This window comes from Rhyacophila brunnea, unplaced genomic scaffold, assembly GCF_057557595.1.
Source record: "Rhyacophila brunnea isolate RB1 unplaced genomic scaffold, BYU_Rbru_1.0 scaffold_21, whole genome shotgun sequence".
Classification (NCBI taxonomy): Eukaryota; Metazoa; Arthropoda; class Insecta; order Trichoptera; family Rhyacophilidae; genus Rhyacophila; species Rhyacophila brunnea.
In genome coordinates, this window is record NW_028232871.1 from 30,238,246 (window position 1) to 30,261,809 (window position 23,564).

The following is a 23,564-nucleotide window of genomic DNA, read 5'->3' on the forward strand; positions in this document are numbered from 1 at the left end:
TTTTGGAAATTGTTAAATTCTGCGCGATAGTTAAATTATTAAGTTTTTTCTTCTTGCTGAACAATTTGCCCAAATGTATGCCAGTTTGTAGATTTAGTAGTCAATTTTCAAAATTTCGTCTTAAAGAATACTTATTGATAGACGAAGAGAAAAAACTTGTATCACCAAATCACCTACAAGAAACCGCATCTAAAGTAGAGATCGGTATGTACAAGTTTTTATGATATAGTCGAATCCTTTGACAGTGATTCGTGAAAATATTGCAGAATAGTTTGATTAATTTTGTTAATAGAGGTAGTTAGGTTATGTAGATACATATAGCGTATGAACGACAATAGACCGGAACTAAAATTCTTGCCGAACAATGCAGTATAGTGCAAAAAAATATACCAGCCAAAAGTTTACTGGATAAATGGAGGTATCAATAACTGCCGTATACTTGGTGTAAATACCTACCCGGCTACTTTGTAAATAAGTGAACAGGTTTTTGGAGCTTTTTCCTAGAGTACCTGGTTTGTCGCAATCCGAATTATGACGATAATGAGTTACGTCGGTAGGTTTACAGTCAGAATGAGAGCTTGAAATCATGGTCACTGGATTGACCGCAGGTTTACATATTGTGTGAATGAATATATATTATGCAGTCTTCTGCGTTAGGCATAAAGCCCACCAAAAAAACGTTAAGTGCGCTCACTACTGAGTAGGCCCCCTCTCACCCGCGCATTACCCTTCACCTATGTAATAAGGAGCTCAAGGAGCACAAAATAATTATTATTATCAGCGTCTCTCATAACAAAGCAATAAAAATATTATTAAATTTCTCGGGGCTTGTAATTAATATCGGACATGCAATAACTAAACAAAGAGTTCATTGTTCTTAAATAATGACTTCTCGCCCGTCTATCGACGACGCTTTGAGGAGCGTGATTTTGCTTGCCGTGTTCAATGAATGGACTACGTTGTATTTTCGTTAATTCGTCCGGCTAAAAAGCCACACAACGGTGACTCATGGGGCAGGCGGGCACAATGCGTCGTCAAATCCAGTGTGCGCTGGCGTATTTGATTGCGTTGTATTTTCGATGATTTACACGCCACTTGTGAAATTTTGCGCGAGAGCCCCACTCGCTCCGTTAAGTGGGTTTTACGCCTAAGACGCAAACTGACCGCAACTTGACGCATGCTAGCTAAAATACAGTATCAAGCTGTCAATCAGTGTATTACGTCCTTAAGTAATATTTAGTGGATAAATTATTTGCTTAGTTGGATATATTAAGCCGTAATTGGGCTGCGTTACAATGTGGAACGTTATAATTGTCTAATTATATTTTATGATTACTTAACTATAAACATGATTTTTTATTAATTTTAATAACTATAATCATTTTTTTTTCGATAAACCAATAATAGACGTCATGGAGAGTTGAAGTTTTAGAGATGTGGCTGTATAGATGCATCATTAAAATTCCTTGGACTGACCGGCTGACAAATGTTGAAGTTCTCAACCAAATGTGAAAGGACCCAGAAGTTCTGCGTAGTATCAAAACTAGAAAACTACAGTACTTTGCTCCCATTATTAGAGGACAAAAGTACAGCATTCCCCAACTTGTCATCCAAGGAAAGATCGACGGTAAGCATATCAGAGAACTTCACTGCATTTTGTGCACCTCCACGAACTATTCCAGATAGCAGATGATAAGACTAAGAACGTCTTGATGGTCGCCAACCCTCACTAGGGGACGCCACGATAAAAAAAATGCTTTTTGTAATTCTTTATCAATGTATTTGCAAAAAGAAAATATTCAATTAGCAGTTTAAACTTTAAGGGCACTAGCTTTGAAACTAACAGCATTATCTTAAATATTACTAAACAATTTTATATAGCGGACTTTGTCTTGGGTAGTGGCTTTTCTCACCGAACCTGGTAAACGAAGAATGGTTCACGAATTATTCATTCAGATTACGCTATGAGACGTTTGCGTATTTTTAATCGGTGACACGAATGAAACATACTATCAAATTTATAAAATACAAATGAGCTTTTTTAAGTAAAGTTATCAAGTTCATATTATTACATTGAATTACAAAAATTACGACGCATTATCATGGTGATAACACTATAAATCAGTGTGTAGCATATGTCATGCGTTGATATTTTAATTCAACTGTAATATTATGTGCAGTGATAATTACCAACTAACTTAAAATGACACACTACACTTTTCCTAAGTAATATGATTAATGCCTTGCTAGACAAAAATAGTACGATTCAGTTAACGTTCCATGCAAAAATGAAGTTCTCCTCTCATCTGTTGACAAATGTTGAAAATATAAGCTTAAAAGCTCATCGCCGTAAATCTCTGCGAAGCTTTCCCTTTAGCTCCTTCCGTTTTAACAAACAACCTCCATATCTAAAGCGTGCACAACAGCTGTTTTTGCAAGTGAGTCTTGCTTGCTTTGAATTTTGTATGCGCACTGCCAAAACCTTCTGTTGGCGCGTATTCCAAATTATTTTGCAACAGTTGGATTTTAAAAGAGCTTTTGTGTTTATGTCCTTTTTAATTATGCCATGTTTTCATAATCATAATAAAGTTACGCGAATTAAATATTGTGAACACTTTAATATTTATCAAGTGAATGTTTTTACTTGTAATCACCAGTGGTGGTTGTGTTTACAGATTTTTATTTTTTTACTAGAAATTATACAATAATTGAATAATAATAAAAGTTGGAAGAAAAAATATAAACTCTTTTACAAAACAAAGATTAAAACTTAACTACTTTTATCAGAATTGTTATAATTATTATTATAAAGAAAGTTTAAAAGACATTTCAAAGATTTCAAGGAAAAGCCAATATCTTATTGTATGTAAACGTGGAATAACCACCGATATTGTAAATAAATCCCAATGTCTGATGAAAAGTTATTAAAGTGATTTATTATATAAAGATTATCGGCAGCCATCAGACTCGAATCTAAGAACTTTCGATTATCAGGCGTGTGTGTTGTATTCCGGAATTAATATAATTTTCTTTATGATTTTTGTTTATTTCGTTTGTGTCGTAAACTGTATTATATATTTTATTATGGTGAATACGGTGGAATACCAGGTGAATGACAGATTTTATAAATATGTACATAACATATTTTGATTAACAGCTTCGTAAATTTTGTATCTATTGAATATATTCATGTTAATTTCATGTTATCTGCTAATACAAATGTACGTACGAGTGTCATTAAAAATAACCATGTACTCTAATACTAGGAAACATTTAGGGCACAAGCCAAATTGGATTGCAGAGCTATGAATAATTTCAAAACTATTCAATAGATTTTGAACAACGGTATTAGAAAACTCACTAATTTTGTAAGCTCTTAAACCTTAATTTCCGGTTCTCGCTTACAAAGGCTTACGGACATAGTCAAACCAGATGGCGCTGTGTGCGGTTAGAGCTTTGACGTTTCTAACATTGCAGGATAAAGCAGCGTTTCCCATCCCATGGTCCGCGCGCAACGTTATCAAACTATTGAAGATTACAAAAAAAATCTGATATAAAAATATTTTAATTGATTTTTTGTCTATACATATTAGAAAAATTATTTTATATTTTCACTCGTAAACAGAGCATAATTATCAAATAGATTATTGAACATACATACCCACTTGAAAAAAATCCATTTTCAAAAATAATACGACATCACTGGATTTAAGCTACGGGCATCCTACTTAATTATGTCAATTTTAACTAGTAGTTATTGCATAAAACGTTTATGAAATTGCGATTTGATTTAAAATAATGTTGGCTATCGGTTTTTGTATATTAAATCAAGATGGGTATCAAATAAATGTGTTTAGTAATTACTAACCAACGTCACGGATTACTCAAAATATTTAGTTATAAAATGGATACTTTTCTAGTGGGTATATATTAGATATTATATAATACTTTTGAGATGTTTTCTAATTATGAAAGTTCAATAATATAATGCTAAATTCTCAAATCATGTGATTTATTTGTTGAATAAATGAAGTGATTTTTTAGGTGAATTATATTGTAGTTTGCCTTTTGCCCAATCTATCGAGTTCTTACTTAGGATCGAACAGGCTAAAGAAGTAACCCACAGTTTTAGAGGCGAGCATGTGTCTTATTTTTTTCAAAAAGATTTTTTCTATTGGTTATAATACGTTTTCTTGAAGTTAAGTGAATCTTGTGAATTATTTAATTTTTAATAAAAAAGTACTTAATTAAAATTTTTTGTTATATTGGTGCTATAATTTGGATATTATACATCAATACGCCAGGCCGTAGCTGAGTTAAGATTTAGCAACCCTGCACTACTGAAGGATAATATTATAATGCCATAGAAAATGCAGTGCTATCATAATCTCCTCACTCCAAGGATGCCTGCATGGAGCGGAACGTAGCTACTCAAGAGGAGAGCTTTGGGAATGCACTTGACGGCTCACGTATGACGAACCACACACATGGTGAGAATCGTCAAAGTAATAATATTATTACTCAAAACGTGGCAAATGTATTCAAGGGAGATTGTATACCGCATTATACGGACATGAATTTATACACTTCATAACCCCATTTATATTTTGACGCGAGTGAAAATAGACTTTAAAATGTATACTAACAATATCTTATCTGTGCGTAGACTGTCTATGAACTATGTATGAATTCCCTGTCATAAACCTTAACATAATCATAACACTATTCGAAATAAAAAATATTATTTGATTTCGAATTGATTTTAGTTTTATACTATTCCATACGAATCATTTTTTGCAACCTGGGTATCATCTTTTAATTATCTTCAAGCGCTCTCAGTCGATATTATGAATATTTAATGTTGTATACCGTCCCTAATTTTCTACAAACACGTATCTCAATTCTGTCAGTTTTGAGTTGTTTCATGTAATGAATTCAGAATTTGAACACGCACGTATTCCACTAACACGTATCTCAAAACATACTTTATAACAGTGATAATAGATTTAAGCAATAACAAAAAACTTTTATAAATAATATAAAACAAAGACTTTTATAAATATTATAAACTTGCATCTTGAGTTTGTTTGAAAATATCCAGAATACTGAACTCCGACTGATGATTATACTGAAGTTCTTGCTCGTAAGTCAAGATATGTGTTTGCTGCAGTAATATTTACAATAAAGTTGCAACTCATTCTCGTATCTTCGATAATATGACTAATCGGTCGAAAGTATAGTGCGATAAATTGAGGAAACATAACATTTTTTTCATGAAAATATGTGTAACACTAAATGGATATTTCATAGAAGAAAATTTATTTCTAAATTAAAAACTGAGAGAATAAAGTTGTTATTTGCCTCTTCTGAAAAGTTGTGTTTTTTCAGATACGTGTTTATAGAAAATTAACGACGATACGTAACTGGAATGAGGCTATAAAAAAAATGTGCCAATGCATGTGTATAGATTTTCACCATAGGGCATCTTTGGTAAAGGGAAATGGAGTAAGTCTATTCTACCATCACCACGGTTGATGCCCTGGTCTCCTGATCCTTTAAAGAGGAGCAAGCTTAAGCTACTAATGAGGCTAAGAACTAGGCACACAATGGGTAAAAGATTTGATGTCCTCATGCGAAGAAGCGATTCACAGCTCTGCGATGAATGTGATGTTTTAGAGGACATTGTACATATAGCAGTACAATGCCCTAAATATGAACAGCTGCAAATTGCGGATATCTATGAGAATGTCGACGAATTGAAAGGTGCCCTGGCGGTGGGTAATACGGAAGAGCTTGGTAAAATTGTAAAGTTCTTTAACAGAATAAGAGTGAAGACCTGATCGGCGGATCCCCTTCTAGAAGAGAAGAGGCGTTATGACAGCGAGTCGCAATCAAAGCCTTGGTAAAATCACAAAAAAAAAATGTTGAATACGTATCAGTTTGTTTTAATGATGCTTATAAAATATACATTTTCTTCAAAACAGCGAAAAAACGATCGAATCACATTAATCAATAGTTTATAATTTAATTGTCGTCTTTCAATGCGTCATCGCAGTAAATATTATTATTACCAGAGGTACCTACTAAATCAACCAAACTAAAATCTTTGCAGGATCGCCATCATGTATTGTAAAACTGATTGTTATATTCTAAATATTTTGACTTTAATAGTCTTTCCCGCGTTCCATCGTTTTATAAATAGTACCTAGTCAGAGTATGCATCGAAATGCAAATATTGACATTGTGCACGTTTGCTCAGTAAAGTTTCGAGCTACTCAAAACGAAAGAGTTCGTTCGAAATTCGAAATTCAAATATTTGCATAAGGCCATTGTGTGATCATTATGCTTACATGGCGACTCTGAGAACTTAAAAAAATGTTGTCAGTTTAATATTCGAATTTTATTAAGCATAATCATGGATTAAAATAAAAAAAACTATATATTTTTAAAGTTAGTTGGGCCAATTATAGTCGCCCTCACCCTTATATTTCCCTTCTACCTCAATCCTCAGTTAATGTTTCAAGTCCAGATGCAACTCAGTTACGGGTCATCAGTCGACCGTTATTTAAAAACATTCAGTTACTTAATGCATCTAGGCTTGTTAAAGCTAGACCATCGCGAGTAAATCAAAGCGCATACAGACTAATAAAAAAGTTATTCGTAGACCATGGCCGGGTCAATTTGATACAGTATGACCGTCTTCTAAATGATAATTTTGAACACCTGGCAAGCCACGATACCGGCTCTTGTCATTGGTTAGCCGTACCTAAAAACCATTTTTTACCGTCAAGTGCCGCGCACCGGGTGACCCAAAAACAATACCGCTCAAGTGATAGTGCAACCAGACCACGGAGCGAGCCTCAAAAGCATAAAAGGTCAGTGCCTGGCATCTTAACATAACCCCGTCCTAGCATCCACATCCATCATCATTATCATTTCATCAAAATCAATTACAGTCCACTATGAAAAGCGCAACCAAAATTAATAGGCATATTTTTTAAGTACAAATGTAATAATAATAAATGTTAATAATATTTACTTTTATCAACATAGTGATGTTTATGCATTTCAAAAATGCATATAATTTGAAAGAATTTCTGGTTTGCATTCTTGTAAAGTAAAAATAATTGTCTAGAAGTTTATGTTGTTTGCGAGAATGCCATGAAATTTTTACTACGGCTAAAATTTACGATGGAACTGATTCAATCATCATATTGGTTCAATACATATTTTAGAGCAATCCACTCAGGGTTTTATGTCATAGTGATCATGAAGCAACGTGCATTTTGTTATTTATTAGACTTGTAAAAATCAATTTCAATTATTGAACATAATATATAAACTTTTAAAACTGTTTCGTTAATATATCATTATTAAAACAGTATTGTGTTGGTTTTCGGTTATAGAAAACCTTTTTTATTACCTCTCATAAGTAATTTATTGTCATTTTTTCAATAGGCATTTATTTTGGAAAATTTGCACCTGGCAAAAAACGTTCTTTGGTACCAAAATAGCTCCAAATTCATCACAATAAAGCGAAAATTGTCCATGAAAATGACTAGAAAATGAACCCTGGTCGTTGAAACTTAATAAATCTATTTATTAGAAATAAAAAATAAATTACATATGATATTTAAATGATTACCACATTTTTTTGTACGTGTAGGTAGCTACACTCAATAAAATTGGGTATATTATGTAACTTACATAATAAAGGTAGGTATTAATTTGTTGCACAAAAATAAACTCAACCATTTTTTATTCTAGTTAAAACAATGTCCTAAAGAATTGTGACTGAGTGTTTGGATTGCTATGCATAGAAAACGAATTGGCAGAAAAATCTTTAAAAACCTTTAAGATTTTTAGAAAATTATTAATTTCCTAAAATCAGATTCAGATTTTTTGGCTACTACATTTCCATCCAGCCAACGTTTTTCTTGAATGCTCTGAAGATAGGAGCAAGTCAGATAGTACTTGGTGAATATTGTGAAAGCAGAAACGAGTCAGACAGTTTATTAGTGAACACTCTAAAATATAACCATGTCCGATCATTCTTCGTGATTGCTTTCGATGGGAAGTTTTGTTATTTGCAACTCGAATGAGAAATTTATTTTAAAATTTATGTGGCTCGTTTCCCATGACTAATCTTTTGAGAAGAAAAATTCAACCTGGTTTGCTTCAGCTCTTCAACCCAACCGGATTCCGGCGTCCACTAAATACCTACTTGCTTTTCCTTCCTCCACCTGCCACGTATCCACACCCGTTATGCAGGCGTATGCCGTGACGTAACGTACGTTAGCCGCTCTTCAAATTTGTGCCGCAAGTGTCTCAAGAGCAATTCTCCAAGACCATGGTTGGTGTGCACTAGTTTGTGCGTGATTCCTACTTTGATATAATGTATTACGGTCAATTCTCGATTAATGGCTGAGAAATTTTCCCTCGTAGATATCAAGTCGCAATGGCCAACCGGTCCAACTGAGGGTCGAACCGACTAAATACCTACTATCTATAGAATGTATACGGCGGAGCTACGGGGTGCTGGTATGACCTGGAATGGAGATTGGTGAGTGACAGGGATTCATGGAGGCGCCGTGTGGTTTCCATACGCTCCAGCTAAGGGGCAGACATAACCGAAGAAAAAAATCTTCTAATTAATATACGTAACAGTATCTAGTTGCATTTTGCACTATATAATTATTAAGTTAAAGTATTTATTTAATTTCAGCGATGGGTAATAATTAATAATAGTTGTATTAAACGGATTAACACTTCTTTTAATGGTATGAAATAATAGTTCCGTGCACTTAGTAACCTAGTAAATTACTATCTAAAAATGTTATATTGAAATTTATTGGAAAAAGAATATTAAAAATCTATTACAACAAGCTTCTACGATGAAATAAAGTTAATAAATTTAATACAAAAAAAATGTATTGAAAATTTTGCGATTGATATTTTTTGCTGTACTAAAGTTCGCCATATCTCTCTAAAAGTTCGTGCCTTATACAAAATAAGCTTAAATCATATTCATGCTTTGCATAACAATCTCGCATTGAGATAAATATAGAAAGTCAGAAATAGCTACACTAAATATCGTATCAAAAATGAAAGAATAATGCCAAAATGTAATGTCAGTCTTTTTATTTTTCCTAAAACTTTTCTTGTATATAAAAAAGGAAAACAAACAATAAGAAAATCAAAAGCAAAATGAAATTTAAGTAGGAACCGAATATTCAAATTTTAAATAAAAATAAGGTATATAAATAAGTACACCAAACCATTAAATAACGTATGTTTATGCTGAAATATTTTTAAACCATCGACTAATTTAAATGTTATATTAAATGAAGCGCCTAGTTTCAAAAGCCCCTAAAACGATTTAGGTAGTTTTGAGAAAAATGAGAAAAAATCATATCTATTAAATCTGTGAACTTTATGTATTTCTTTTTTAATTCGTTACATTCTAAAGAGTATTTTGGCTTTCCATTTTAGGGGTATATGAAAAACACACCCAACCATTTTAGTGGGTTTTGAAATTTACCCTAATTTTTGATCATTCGTATTAACGGTTTTTGGCATTTTATAAAGTTTGATCTTTGGCTATAAAATTATAGGTAACAAAAATATTCATCTCAATATATTATATCTAACTAAAAAATTTTAACGACCGTTTTAGGGGCTTTTGAAACTAGGCGCTTCAAATGATAAATTTATTTTTAAAAAATACATACGCCATCGTTATAGGTGAGCATTATTTATTTATAGCGGCATCATCAAGGAATACTACTATTGATATATAAATAAATAATTATTTAATGAAAATCTGAATGGAACAAAAAATACTACAACACTAATTATGAATGCATTGAACTAAGAAGTACTCTATATAATTTACTTAAATAAATAAATAATGATTACGTCGTAATAGTTGATGTTATTTTGGACGTAAGCAAATGGCTAACATCCATTTCTCGTAAAAAAGTCTCTTAATACAAATTTCTACTCTGTGAAGGCTCATATTATGATCCTTTTAGGGATCGGACATAGTCAATTTAATTCAATTAAAAAAATAATAATTATTGTTGTGCATTTCAAAAATATTCTACAACACTTTTTAGTATAAAGTTGTCACTCGTATTGTCCAAAGGAAAATTGACTGCGACCATTGCCAATTCAATTCATTCATTCTGAAACATTCGCAGACTGGCACTCACCGCGATCGCACACCTCAAGCTCCGATACGAGTAATAATATCGATACAGATTCGATTTTATTAACGCTTTCAAGACATATCGATTACAAATAATTCCGATCCGAATTTCGACACAAAGAAAATTCGATACGAATTCCGCCACCTCCGCCACCTTTCTCGATTGGAATAACTCCGCCATCTTGCTCCGCCACCTTCGCCGATTGATTTCAATACGAAGCTGCCACCTTCGTTGAAATAATCCTGCCACTATCGCCGATCCAGTCCGCCACCTTTGGATGCTGCAGCGCCGTTATCATCGCCCATCTGGAGGGCATCCAATGAATTTCTGCCGCCTCTGATTGTCTTTCTTGAGATAATTATCGACGGCCGAGTGAATTGGAACTTCTCTGAAGCCTTCATAGCGGCGAGCAGAACAACACATACAGATATTGTTACCGATACTTGCGCCGAAGTTGGACAAAGCAAACCAAGATGAGCAAGATACAATCGCTCGACGGTTTGCTGAATCCGGACTTACATGCACAGATCGATGACAACTTCAAAACCGATCTGACGCAGATCCATGCGCTGAAGAGGAAGCTGAGAGCGGCAGATTTTGCCTATATCTACGGCTTTCTCACCATCGCTTATGGGATTCCGCCACACGAGTCACTGCCAGATCTCCAAAAGCAGAAAGATAAGCCGGAGAGAACAAAGAAGAAAAAATCCAACATGCAGAGAGTCTTGGAGGAAATCGAAGCCATCAAGCTGGTGGCCTCTGATCACGCCGACACGGAGGACGACGCTGATTACGAAGACCTGGACATCGATGACTCCGACTACTTTAATGACGAATCCCAGACTACGGAAGCTGATATATCCGCCCAGGCCCCCGCTGAGGCTACCGCCAAAGCCCCGGCCCCAGCCGTACCTTCAACATCCACCGCCATAACTACGACCAGCACCGCCAAAACCACGACCAGCTCCGAAAAGATGGACACCACTCCAGTGGGGCCATCAACTCCCAGCCTCAGAAAAGATACACCAAAAACATACGCAGCTGCAGCCAAAACAGACGCAGCTGCAGCCAAGACCAAGATGAGCGAGGACGAATACTACTATCAAAAACTCAAAGCCGTCAACGATCGCTTCGAACGAGAAGAAGACGAAGAAAAAGAAAGAAGAAAGATCAGAAGAGCTAGCAAACGCCTAGCTACTGAAAGCCCCGACCTCAAAATTGCAAAAAGACCAGCTAAACTGACACCGAAAAAGCCAGACATGCCAATCCTCAAAACGGCAGAACCAACAAATAACAAAAAAACAGACAGACCGAAAAAAATCCCGCCGATCATCCTGCATGATAAAAAAGTATTCAGGAATACAATGGCTAAGCTGAAAGAGGCTGGTGTCACTATTTCTGATGCGAAAAATATCAAGGTAGGAATCCTACTCACCTTGCCAGACTCAGACTCCTACAGGCTAGCAGTACGGATCCTGGACGCAGACAAGACAGAATACCATTCATACAACCTCCAAGAGGAAAAACCACTAAAGATAGTGATCAGAGGTATCCCTGAAGAGACGACTGCCGAAGAAATTCGCAGTGAACTCATTGCACTGGGATACCCGATCAAGAACGCCTTCAGGATGACCCAAGGGAGCCAGAAGAGACAGATCCCGCTGATTCTCCTCGACGTCGAGAAGAGCGGCAACATGAACATTTTCAAACTCACCTCCATCTTCAGATTATCCATCCAGGTGGAGCCGCTACGCAGAAGAACGGCGGATGGACAGTGTCATCGCTGCCAGGGCTTCGCCCACTCCGCCTCCTGCTGCCACGCAACTCCGATGTGCGTCCGATGTGCCGGCGAACACCTCACCTCGGACTGCAAGAAGAAGAATACGACCGATCCAGCCAAATGCGCCAACTGTGGTGGCCCACACCCGGCCAACTACAGAGGTTGCCCAAGGCACCCCAAACACGCCAGATATGCGTTTACAAACGCCGACAAGCAATTCCAACAACAGTCCAGACAACGCGAAGAACGGCAAAACACATTCAGACCAGCTTGGATGAATACCACCACCAGAACCTCGGAGCCAGACCAAATCAATGAAGCGCTGATGGCGTTCAAGAACGCCATCGATATCGCCAACGAACTCATGAAAAGATTAACCAGCAAAAGGATCTAGATCCACACCAAAGTATAGATAGGAACGAACGAGCGCCGACAAGAGTGAAGAAAGAAGAAAACGAAACATAATTCAATTCTAACCAACAAGCCAAGATGCAGACAACACAGAAAAACCCGCAAGGGAGGAGACTTCCATCACACGCCATCATACAGACGAAAGGGATATGGGGCTTGCCCCGGTGCCCTATACGCCAAACATACCACAACAACAACAACATTCTGAATGAAATGTTCATCAATTAGCATACATTTTTACGATTTTAGAAATAAAAATATTATTATATTTGAGATGAGTATGAATGAGTTTATTTTTTTGCTACGGATAATATGATTTTATTTATTAAATTAATATTGTGAAACTTGTATGTATCTGCGATGGTCATAATTATAATAACGCATTTATTTAGAAATATTTATATTCAATGTTTCAGTTAGATCAATTACTTAACAGCGAGTGTACAAGACCGACCAGAAATACAAACCAGTAATTATTATCATACACTCTCTTTTTGATAACAAATAATTATATTATTTTGGTCGTTATTGAAATGGCAGTTACTAAGTAGAAAGTAAAAAAAATATTACTTAAACATTGCATTCAGATAATAATATGTTTTCTGCTCTTTGTCATTTAGCCTCATTGTTTCGACTAATTTTTATTTGAACAAGTGCTTTTATACAAATTTTTGATAATCAATAATTCCGAGTTACAAGCAACTAAATACTATGAAAATCATGATATAATTCATGATTAATAATGATTTCATACGTATGTAAATAATGAATGATATTCTACAAGTATAATGATATTTTACGAAATGAATGACATTTTATTCTTTCAGTTTTGATACGATAACTCTAGCAAGTAATTATTTCTATGAGCATGTGAAGCTTAAATTGCATAATTTTATCTTACTTTCCGGCCTCTTCGACTACAGTCGCAAGGATGAATTCAGTGGATTTGTCATTCGGTATCACGTGACAGTCTTCAGCGTCTACGTCTGGTGATCTGTAACAACCATAACCGTGGTTAACATAGTCTTGTATAACAATAATTATATCCTACAACTGAAATATGGAAAATAATGCACTTAGGCAAAGTTCCACCCTTAACGGCCCACATGCTCAGCGTATGTAAAAATGGAGCTTTTATGGTATTTTCAGAGCATAACTCTGGACATTCCTTAAACGTTGTAGATAATCTATTTATATAATTTTGAAGCCTTATTATCTTTTATATTTATCATAAACATTTGATGACTGCATAAAGTATTTTTATTACGTAAAATAGTAATCTTATAAACCTCTTGCTCTAATGTTTTAGAATATAGTCATATTTCAGTATATCCATATGCAGTGGTGTTATGATTTTTTAGGTTTATTAATTTTTAAACGCATTTATAAAACCATTAGTAAAATTAATGTTAACATTATATAATGACATATTTACGATAAAAAATTATGTTTAATAATCCTTTTGATCCCAAATTTGACAAGAATTAGGCATTTTATTATTCAAAAAATGGGCACGATTAACACTTTTGAAGACAATTTTAAAGATACTGATTATAAGATATGTTTTTGACCATTCAAATGTGATAAACATCTATATTAATAATAAATATATTTTTAAAACGGTACAACGGTCAACGAGATCAATATCCTAACAATTACTTATAGGGAATGCCTATTCATTATGCCATAGGTCATTCTTAAAAAGTGTATATGTTTTTAATTAACTAATTCTTTTATTCAACAAATTACTCACTAGTAAAAAATAGGTACCTAATTTGATTTAATAAACAAAAACTGATCGCCAATAGTAGCTTGATTTAAAAGAACGCTAATGAGCAGGTATTAAAAGGACAATAGTTAAAGTTTGTCGTCATTAGTATGTTACCTCGTAGCATAGTAGTAATAGTAGATAATGCGCGGCTTGGGACGCAAAACCAGGAGATGCAGGTTCGATCCCGGCCGGGTGTCTTACTTTTTTCAAAAAAATAATTCTATGGGTTTATAAGTAATATATTATTTTCTCAGAAGTATTTTTCAAAATTATGTATGTATATTATATTTTTAACTATGTCGCTGGACTTAGAAAGTACCCATTTTTAATTTTAGTTAGCATTATTATGTTGTAGCAAACTATTAAACTAAGCACTAAATAATTACAAGATAAAAAGAACTTTTTATATACAACGTTTTTAAATTTTCTGTTGAATCATATAAACTTGACTTGGCTGGCTTAAACGATCAAAAAAAAATGTATTTGATAGAAATAATACTAAAATGTCATTTTGACATGTCGTATTGATTTCCATAGTAACGCACGTATATATTAATAATTTAGATGCTAGGACCCCAGACCCCTAGCAACCAATAATGGTGTCGAAATAACTTTTCATACAAAACAAAATTATCTGAAAATGAATTCAATTCTACTAAAGATGGCTAAAAGTAAAACAAATACAATGGCATCGTATTCTGATATATTCTAAAAGTTTCAAATGTCTAGCTAGTCAGGAAGTTAGTTAAAAATCGATTGAAAGATTTTTACTGGATAAACAACCACCGGATAAATAAGAATATTAAAGCTAAGAAAAAAGTTGTAAAATGCATCTAAAAACAATTTTTCTTTAACAATATAATATGAAGATATTATGAAGCAGGTTTTTCTTATATTAAAAAGGAAAAGAAAAATTCCTCTCCATTTGTAATAGTGATCACGGCACATAGTTAAGTTCGCACTTAGACTAAGGAGTTTCCGTGAATGAATAAATCACGAATGAATCACATTACAAGACATTAAGACAAGTTCCCCTCTTTCAGGCATTACTCACGGATTCTTTATTCTTGTTCACTAACTCATTATTTTGTTCCCCAGGAAGTTTCTTACCCGAAACATTAGGAGAGGCAGTCAGTGGGGTGACGTTTGGGGCTTTGGGGAACGTTTTAAGTTTTAACTTACAATAAACTTTTTCTAATCTTTTTCATATCAATTTTTTCACAAAGCATAAGTTTTTATTGGTGTTATTTCAACTCAACTTGGGATCTATATTGTAAAGGTAAAGAAGAAAAGAGTTAAAAACTCACTCAAACTTGTTGCGGGTATTTAATTATATAGAGCATTACAAAATATAACAGTAATTATGAATATAAATTTAGAATTGTACAATAGATTTTTTAAAAAATATTAATAACCATGCCCTTGCTTTTTTGTACAAGGTGGTTGGATGAGTAAGTTACATTGATGTGGGGCTAATTAGGTTCCTCCATTTATATCTTTAATTTTCTTTATGACCAGGATTAAATATTTTGTGTAGTGTTCTTGTGTTGTTCTATTGATTAGTACTTCGTGAGGCTTTTGGAGGTCAATTTCATGATTATGCTGTCTACATCGAGTCCTGAGCGTCCATCGCTCTCTTTCTAGTATAGGGCAGTCGTTGATAATATGCCACACAGTTTGAGATGTGTTGCCGTCACATGGACAACAGTCATCATCCCTCAATTTAAATCTTTTTAGATAAGCTCGCACCGCTCCGCTAGCTTGCTAAAAGATAGTGATTTTCTTAGTGCGTTCCCGGATGAGCGGCTAGTGGCAATAAATGTAATCGTCACTCTTTTTCACTCACTATTGACTTACTCTTTAATTTACCTAAATGCCGTCGCTGGCTGATGCCCATGTGACCTTTTTAGAAATGGTTCACTGGCAGACATTAAGGTATGTATGACGAGTTTTCTCGCATTGTTAAGGAGTGCATTTGAGCACCTGAATAGTATCTTCAAAAGTGACCTTCCATTGTATCTTATGAGTAAAGTGTTTGACCAATGTGTGCTTCCTATGCTAACGTAAATGTGTATGAAATATGGACTCTTATAGTGTAAGAGAAACGTTAATTACGAATTACGAATAGCACATAACATAGAGAGAAAACCAATGGATAAGAAAACAGACAAGAGTACGCGATGTGAGGTTGCTAAGAAGATGAAATTGCAATGGGCTAGGCGAATAGATAACCACTGGACAAAAACCATCATACAAAGGTACCAAAGGGGCACTAAATATCCATTGTGACCCCTAAATCCCACTGGATGGAAGAACTCAAGTTCGGTGGATGTATGTGTCAGCGAAGAACTAAGAACCGATAAGAATAGAGAGAACTAGAGGATGCTTTCATACAACAGTGGATCAACCCCGGTTGATGATGATGATATGCGTCACTACATTTCAAAATCAGCCAAGTCCACCTTGAGGTATTTTTGACTTGTTTGTGAATTGCTGAAGAACTACTGCTTTCTAACATTTCTGCATTATCAAAATGTGGAATTTATTAATTTGAAATATTCTATACTCGAAATAATATATACTTTCACCCTTGTGACTGTGTATTTGAGAAAACAAAAAGCTGTTTTTCTCTTATTCATCTATTATGGACTTGGCTGATTTTGAAATCTAGCGACACATATATATATTATTAAGGTTGGGCAGAAAAGAGTCCAAAACTCAAAACTTCTTTCCGTCTTACAGCTAATTCAATTTGGACAGAAAGATAAAGTAACTAGGTACAGCTAAACATTAATACTATTACAATATACTACGTTTAAATTTTCTTTCGGTTATCGGAATCAGACCCGGCCTAATCCCCGAAGAGGAATTTATATAGTGGATATTTTGAGTTATGTCCGTCAGATTTTTATTACAATTTTTTAAAACGTTTATATTACGTCATTTATCAGAAAAAAAATTGTTATAGCTTCGTATTTTAAAGAAACATAAATAACTTTTTTAATAAAATAATTTAACCAAATATTTTAGTGTTGTATGTTAAACTTTTTTTGGTTATGAAGAAAAAAATTCTTCTAAACCAGGATTGTGTAAAGCAATATCTTTGAGGCGTAGTTTGTTTAGCCTTTTAACTAATACATCGTATTAAAATGAAAGATTCAACCGAAAAAAGCGGAATAATGAGAAATATGATCAATCTAAATTATAATAACGACTTGCTTTATTATCTCGGAGACCTTCATTTCGGGAAACAAAACGGTAAGAAGGGAATTTTTAAAAACGAAAATTTAAATGAAATAAAGTTAAATATGATTTGTACCTTCTTCTCTTCTTTGAAAAACAAATAAATACCTGCCTATAGCGGTTCCAAAACTTCCACTAAAATGAATAGTTTTAATTGTTTTTATTCAAGAATTAATATCGTCACCTCAATACTACAACTAAATAACTTGATTTTCACTGTTTTTGAGATAGCCATTGAATATGATTCTACATTTCCTTCTCTACAAAATAATAAATATAGGTAAGCCAGAAGTTAATGGGAACTGTAATAATTTTGTGTTTGAAAATAAATGAAAACCATAAAAATGCATTAAATAAATAAAATAATTTATCTACAATATTTTTTCATACAATTGAACATTATTTAATTGTTTGAAATCACAAAAGCACCATTTTATTATTTATCATTTTTATATTAAATAATAATTAGAGTCTTGATTTATGTTAATCCATTACAGCTTAAATTTCATTTTCCCAATCAAATCAGAAGTTTCTAGTTGTAGTATTGAGGTGATGATTTTATATAGCAGAAAAAGCAATAAGTATGTCACAATTGGAAACATAAATCGGAAATAAAAAAATAAAAACTTGACAATTAAATCTTAAAAAATCATGGTGCATAGTTTTGGATTGTTTATATTATGGAACTCTTTCAATGTTATACATTGATTTCAAGGGACCGTCTTGTACGTCATCAATATTAGAATGCACAAAAAAATATATACAAGATAATAAATAACTGAATAATTATGTAAACAATAAGTGCGAAAAAAATTAGCTGCCAAAACATTCGAGCCAAAACGGGAAATGACACAATACCGTATGACTAGAGTTGGGGTTCGGGAATTTCCCGATGGGAATTCTCGAGAAATTTTTGAGATTTTTCATCCCGAATCTCGAGAATTGGAATTTTTAACATTTCGAAAAATTCCAGATCTCGAGAATCTTTTCTCGGGATTCTGGATTTCTTTATTATCAAATATTATTTGAAAAAACGATTTTACACAAAACTTTCAAAGACTGATCGGGGCATTTAAAACAATTAAGCTAACGTTGACTCAAAATGAGCGCAATATTTGCAACATCAGGGAATTTTGTGTCCCAAAAGCGTACGCGATTGTCAGACGCAGCGATTGACAGTCTGTGTTTTTTAAAATTCTATTTTAATAAGTAATGTTTTCAATTACATATTTTTATTTTCCTAAATCTATTTTGTTTGTCTTCTCACATAATTTTTTTTCGAATTTGTCTGTTTTTACACTGATTTTATGATTTTTACAGGTTTTTTTTTTAAAATTTCCGATATCTCGAGAATTCTTGAGAATTCTTTTCTGGAAATCCCGAATCTCGAGATTGAGATTTTCTCGGGAAAAACTCAACTCTACGTATGACTACCCTAAAGTAATAATCACGTTGTGTAAACTTGGCCTAAAATACTGCAAATATGTCTCTATGTGTATATTTACACATAAATATTCGTACCAATGATTTCCATAGATTTTTGTGATTGGATGTGTGAAAAACAATATTTTCGGGAAATAACCTGGTATTAACTGTAACTCAAATGAAATGAAAATGCAGGAACTAAGTGCAAAAAGTGAGTAAACGTGAATTCGGGCACTTAAAATTGGGATTCCACTAACTTAAAGCGGTCTTAAAATTATATGAACTGCTTGAAATTTTTTATATATTTTTATAGCACAAACGAGCGAATTCGAACACACATCTGTTGCTTGTCACATAAACGAATATCGCACTAACTAATTTGTCAGGAAACCGAAACGATTACTCTCTCTATACGATAAAAGATGTCGCCGAAATGAGTGTAATGACAGTGGGCTAGACTAGACAATTGAAGTGTTAAATTAATGGGGAGTGTGAATAATAAAATGTTACCATGTTGCATATTATAAATATTTAGTCTGAGTCCTCCCTTACAAATTATATTATTTCATAATAAACATAAACATACAAATTAAAGTGGTGAAAAATGAGCTTCACCTTCATTATAATAAGGGCTAATTTACAAACTGAATTCAAATACGTAATTACTGTTTTAGTATATAAAAATACCAGGTGATAGTGCCACCTGTCAACATTCTTGGGTGTGACAATATGCTAATACTGTAGGTACTGTAAGTATCTGTTAAACTATTATGAGAGTATCTTATCCTCTGTTTCCTCTCACGAGCTAATAAAAAAAATGATTCTTTTATTTATCTGTCTGCTTATTTTTCAACTTTAGAATTTTCGTTTACGTGTATATTTTCTTTCACTTCCCTTTTATTAAGTCCTCTCCCTGTCTTGCTCTCTCTTCCATAATTACATATGTTTTCTCTCATGCGTTACAGATAGAGAGTAACCTCCCACTGTGTCTTAAGCGTAAAGTGTTCAACCGCTGTGTGCTGCTAACGCTCACATGTGGATGTAAAACATGGACTCTTAATGTAAGAGAAATGAAAAAATACGAGTAGAGCAACGTGGCATGGAAAGGTGCATGATGAAAGATCACAGAATAAACCAATTGATAAGGAAGCAGACAGGTATGATAAAGGTCGTTAAGCAGATGAAATGGTAATAATCCAGACATGTCGCTCGGCGAGTGAATAACTGCTGGACAAATGCCGTCATACAATGGTACCCAAGGGACACTAAACGCCCACAGGGGTATCCTAAAGTCCGCTGGATACGAGCTCATAAAGTTCGGTGAATGTACGTGTTAGCAAAGAACTAGGGACCGAGAAGAGTAGAAATGTCTAGGGGAGGTTTTCATTCAGCAGTGGATCGACTCCGGCTGATGATATATATTGTAATTATATACAACGCGTTCGCAATTCAACGTCAGGTAAAATGCATATTACAAATATTTACTTAATATGCACCTGAATTATAATACATGCGATTCATACAGATTTAACCTTTTCTGTAAAAAGTACTCAGTGCACTTACTAAGTTAAATATACGGCGTCTAAAAACTTAGGAATCTGACGATTTGAAAGTGACAGAGAAAAGCTGACGATAATGTTTCAATACTCAATAGTATGACTGCGTAAAGTAGGAAATGGATACCTTACCTTATTTTGATGATATTATGGATACAGTTTGAGAATTTTGCAACGAAGCATATTTTTATTTGAGCGAAAAATATTTTATTCCGCTCTTACTCCAGTGTCTAAATTAAACGAAACGAAACAAAATCTGCCTTAATTTTCCTCCTCTGCTACCATTTCCCGTTAAAGTTTTTCCTTTTCCGCGAAAATAATTAGAAGGACTTTTGTTGTTTTTATTATTTTTATTCTGTTTTCATTTTATTATTCGCTTGGCTTCGACTCAAAATCCGCCAACTTTTTTTGTAGGTTTATTTACTGCCAAGTAACCGTAAAGGAAGTTGTGCTTATCCCTACTTTTTTGTATTTACTAATAAAAGGTACACAACCAAACAATACAAAGAGAATTAATACTATCGACCGAGGGTTGATGTAATGTAAATATAAATTCAAATTGATTTGCCTTGAATTGTATTATTCAATTTTAGTTATTTTTTGCAACTCGGGTTTCGCTTTTTTACACCATGTCCACTCATAACGATATAGTGATAAATATAATATTACTTATTTTATTCTTCGTCAGGACTTCATGACAGAGGATGAGGATCATGGCCCTGATGATTTGGCTGTCGAACAGCTTATGGAGAGGTTGCCTTATCCCTCTCGCAATTCTACGATACGAAAAGCCTGTGGCCATTGGAAAACGCGTGGTACGCTTCTAATATTTGTTTTAAGGCGATACTTCAGTGAAACGGAAAATAATTTTCAACTATAGGCGCGACGGAATTTTGGATTCGCTGGCAGTCTGAGAGCGAACGTCAAGGTGTCAATACGTCAATTGTTTCGTAAAGATGACTTAAAACGTTACCCATTTACTTTAAAAAGAAAACATGTCAATACATATATATTATTATTGTTACTAATAGAACATAGGTACGTTAAAGTGCCCACCATCACCCGTCATATATGCACAACCGTGGATATGCACGGCCGCTTTCTATGACGCTTTAAACGTGTCTGAAAGAAGTGATTTTAAGTGCTCATTCCGTCCCGAGACGGAGCCGCACGGGACTGATGCTGCAACCATGCACCGTATTGCTTAAAGAAGAAAGTTAAGAAAGAAAATGTCTGTTTTTGGACTGGCTCTGCTGTCCGCTGACGTTAAGCGCTTTGTGTACCCGCATACTGAGTGTCACGAATTGAAATGGATGAGTCTACAGAAGAGTCGGAACTATCCCGCTCCCCATACGACGCTGCAAATTTATCAAATGCCGCAAAGTTAACTTCGGTTGCTACCAGATCTCCATGACCAATTGGGCCCGTGTGAGGACGGACCCTGGCAAACAGCTCCGCTCGTTCGAATTCCATAAGCGGGCAATCCCAATAAACAGAACATTAAATGGACGCATGTTGGATTTATATGACAAATTATATTTCGGTCGGCATGCGTCATTTGCACCCGCGACCCGCAATCCGCGCATCGTCTAGCCACGATCTTTTAAGACCATGCCTCAACTGAGGTATAGCCTTAATATTCCGATTTGGCATGTCTAAAAGCACGACACAAATGGAAAATTAATATCCTAATAATTATGACGGTTAAGCCACGCGTATTCGATAACCACTAATGATAGCCTTAGTTTTACCTGCAGGCTACATATTTATCGCTAGACTAATAGTGTGGAGTGTCTGGGTATGAGAAATGTATGTGGAGAAGTACGGTACTCCGCGGTTAAAGCAATGGGAAGCTATAAGTAATATGTGAATGTGATAGTCAGTGGAACCCCACCGCCTTAAAAAGCAATATTTTAATTTTTATTTAAATAGACTCTAACGCAACCACCTTTCTCGTATGCGATCCTTGTAAAGCCTTAATAATCTAACCACCCGAAAAATTTAATCAAAATCTTTGATCATAGTGAAATAATTTGACAATGCAATACAAATAAATAGCTTTTACACTGTTTTGATTATATAATAATATGAAAATTAAAATTGGATGTGGGTTTATTTTACCTCAGTATGTTATTTATATTTACAATTATATTTCGTTATTTATATACGTGCATAGGTACCTACCTATATTTAGAGAATAATGCTAAAAAAATTGGAAGCATTATTAACTGACAAAAACATAAAACCTTCTCTCACGTACAATATAACGCCAAATGCGAACAGGGGTGGAGTATATTTATAATTGAAAATAACAATTTCAATTTTTTTTTTTAACATATTGTGGACATTACAAATTATAATTTTAAGACGTTCACAACATGGCATTTAGAAATAAAGAAATATAAAACAGTATTTCATAAAAAATGGATAGATCAGTATAGAGATAGATAGTAAGTTATTAAACAGTAGAAATATGTACACACAAAAAATATAAATTAGATAGATACAAGGAAGTACACCGGATGAGTATAGCAGACCCTATTTTAAGAATTTATAAAACAACGTCCACCTATACTCATCTCACGTAGGTGGAATATATCAAAACCCGAAGCGATTTAGTTATCGCCAGTGGCAGGTTGGTTCTGCACTTTGGGAGAATAAACAACTGATGTTCTTTATTTCTAAGATAGTTTTATCAGGGACACAGAGGCCCAGAATGGCAGAGTTCTCATGTAATAATAATAAATACATACATAATTATAAAACACCTGAAATATATACCTACCTACTAGAACATTTTTTTTAAACTTCATCCTGAATCGCCACTGAATTTGCGTCAATGTGATTAACGGCACCCTGGCTTAAAACACAAAAATCGATATCCAACATTAACGCAATTTGATAAGAATTTCATGTAAAATGTTATGTGGTATAGGGCTTACTAAATAAGTAAATATTGACTCTTGCGAAGCTATTCTATACACAAGGCGGAAATCGACGGTATTTTATCATATTTATGTATTGATGCGGTAATAATTATTACAATAAGTTAACCGTCCAAACCGTGATATGACCCTCTCTTGGCTGTGTTAACTTTTAGAGCGAGATAGACAGTGATAATATTTATCACTTTAGCCGTCAATAGCCGCCTTGTGTATAATATAATA

General features: G+C 34.1%; 1 protein-coding gene across 1 annotated transcript in view; it reads right to left on the reverse strand.

The window, feature by feature from the left end:
- Positions 1-23,564, reverse strand: part of Dop2R (dopamine D2-like receptor) — a 115,446-nt gene that overhangs the window by 4,553 nt on the left and 87,329 nt on the right. The window contains exon 5 of the mRNA XM_085949266.1: positions 13,304-13,396. Within this exon, the coding sequence (XP_085805392.1) occupies positions 13,304-13,396 (93 nt within the window). The remainder of the gene's footprint in view (positions 1-13,303; positions 13,397-23,564) is intronic.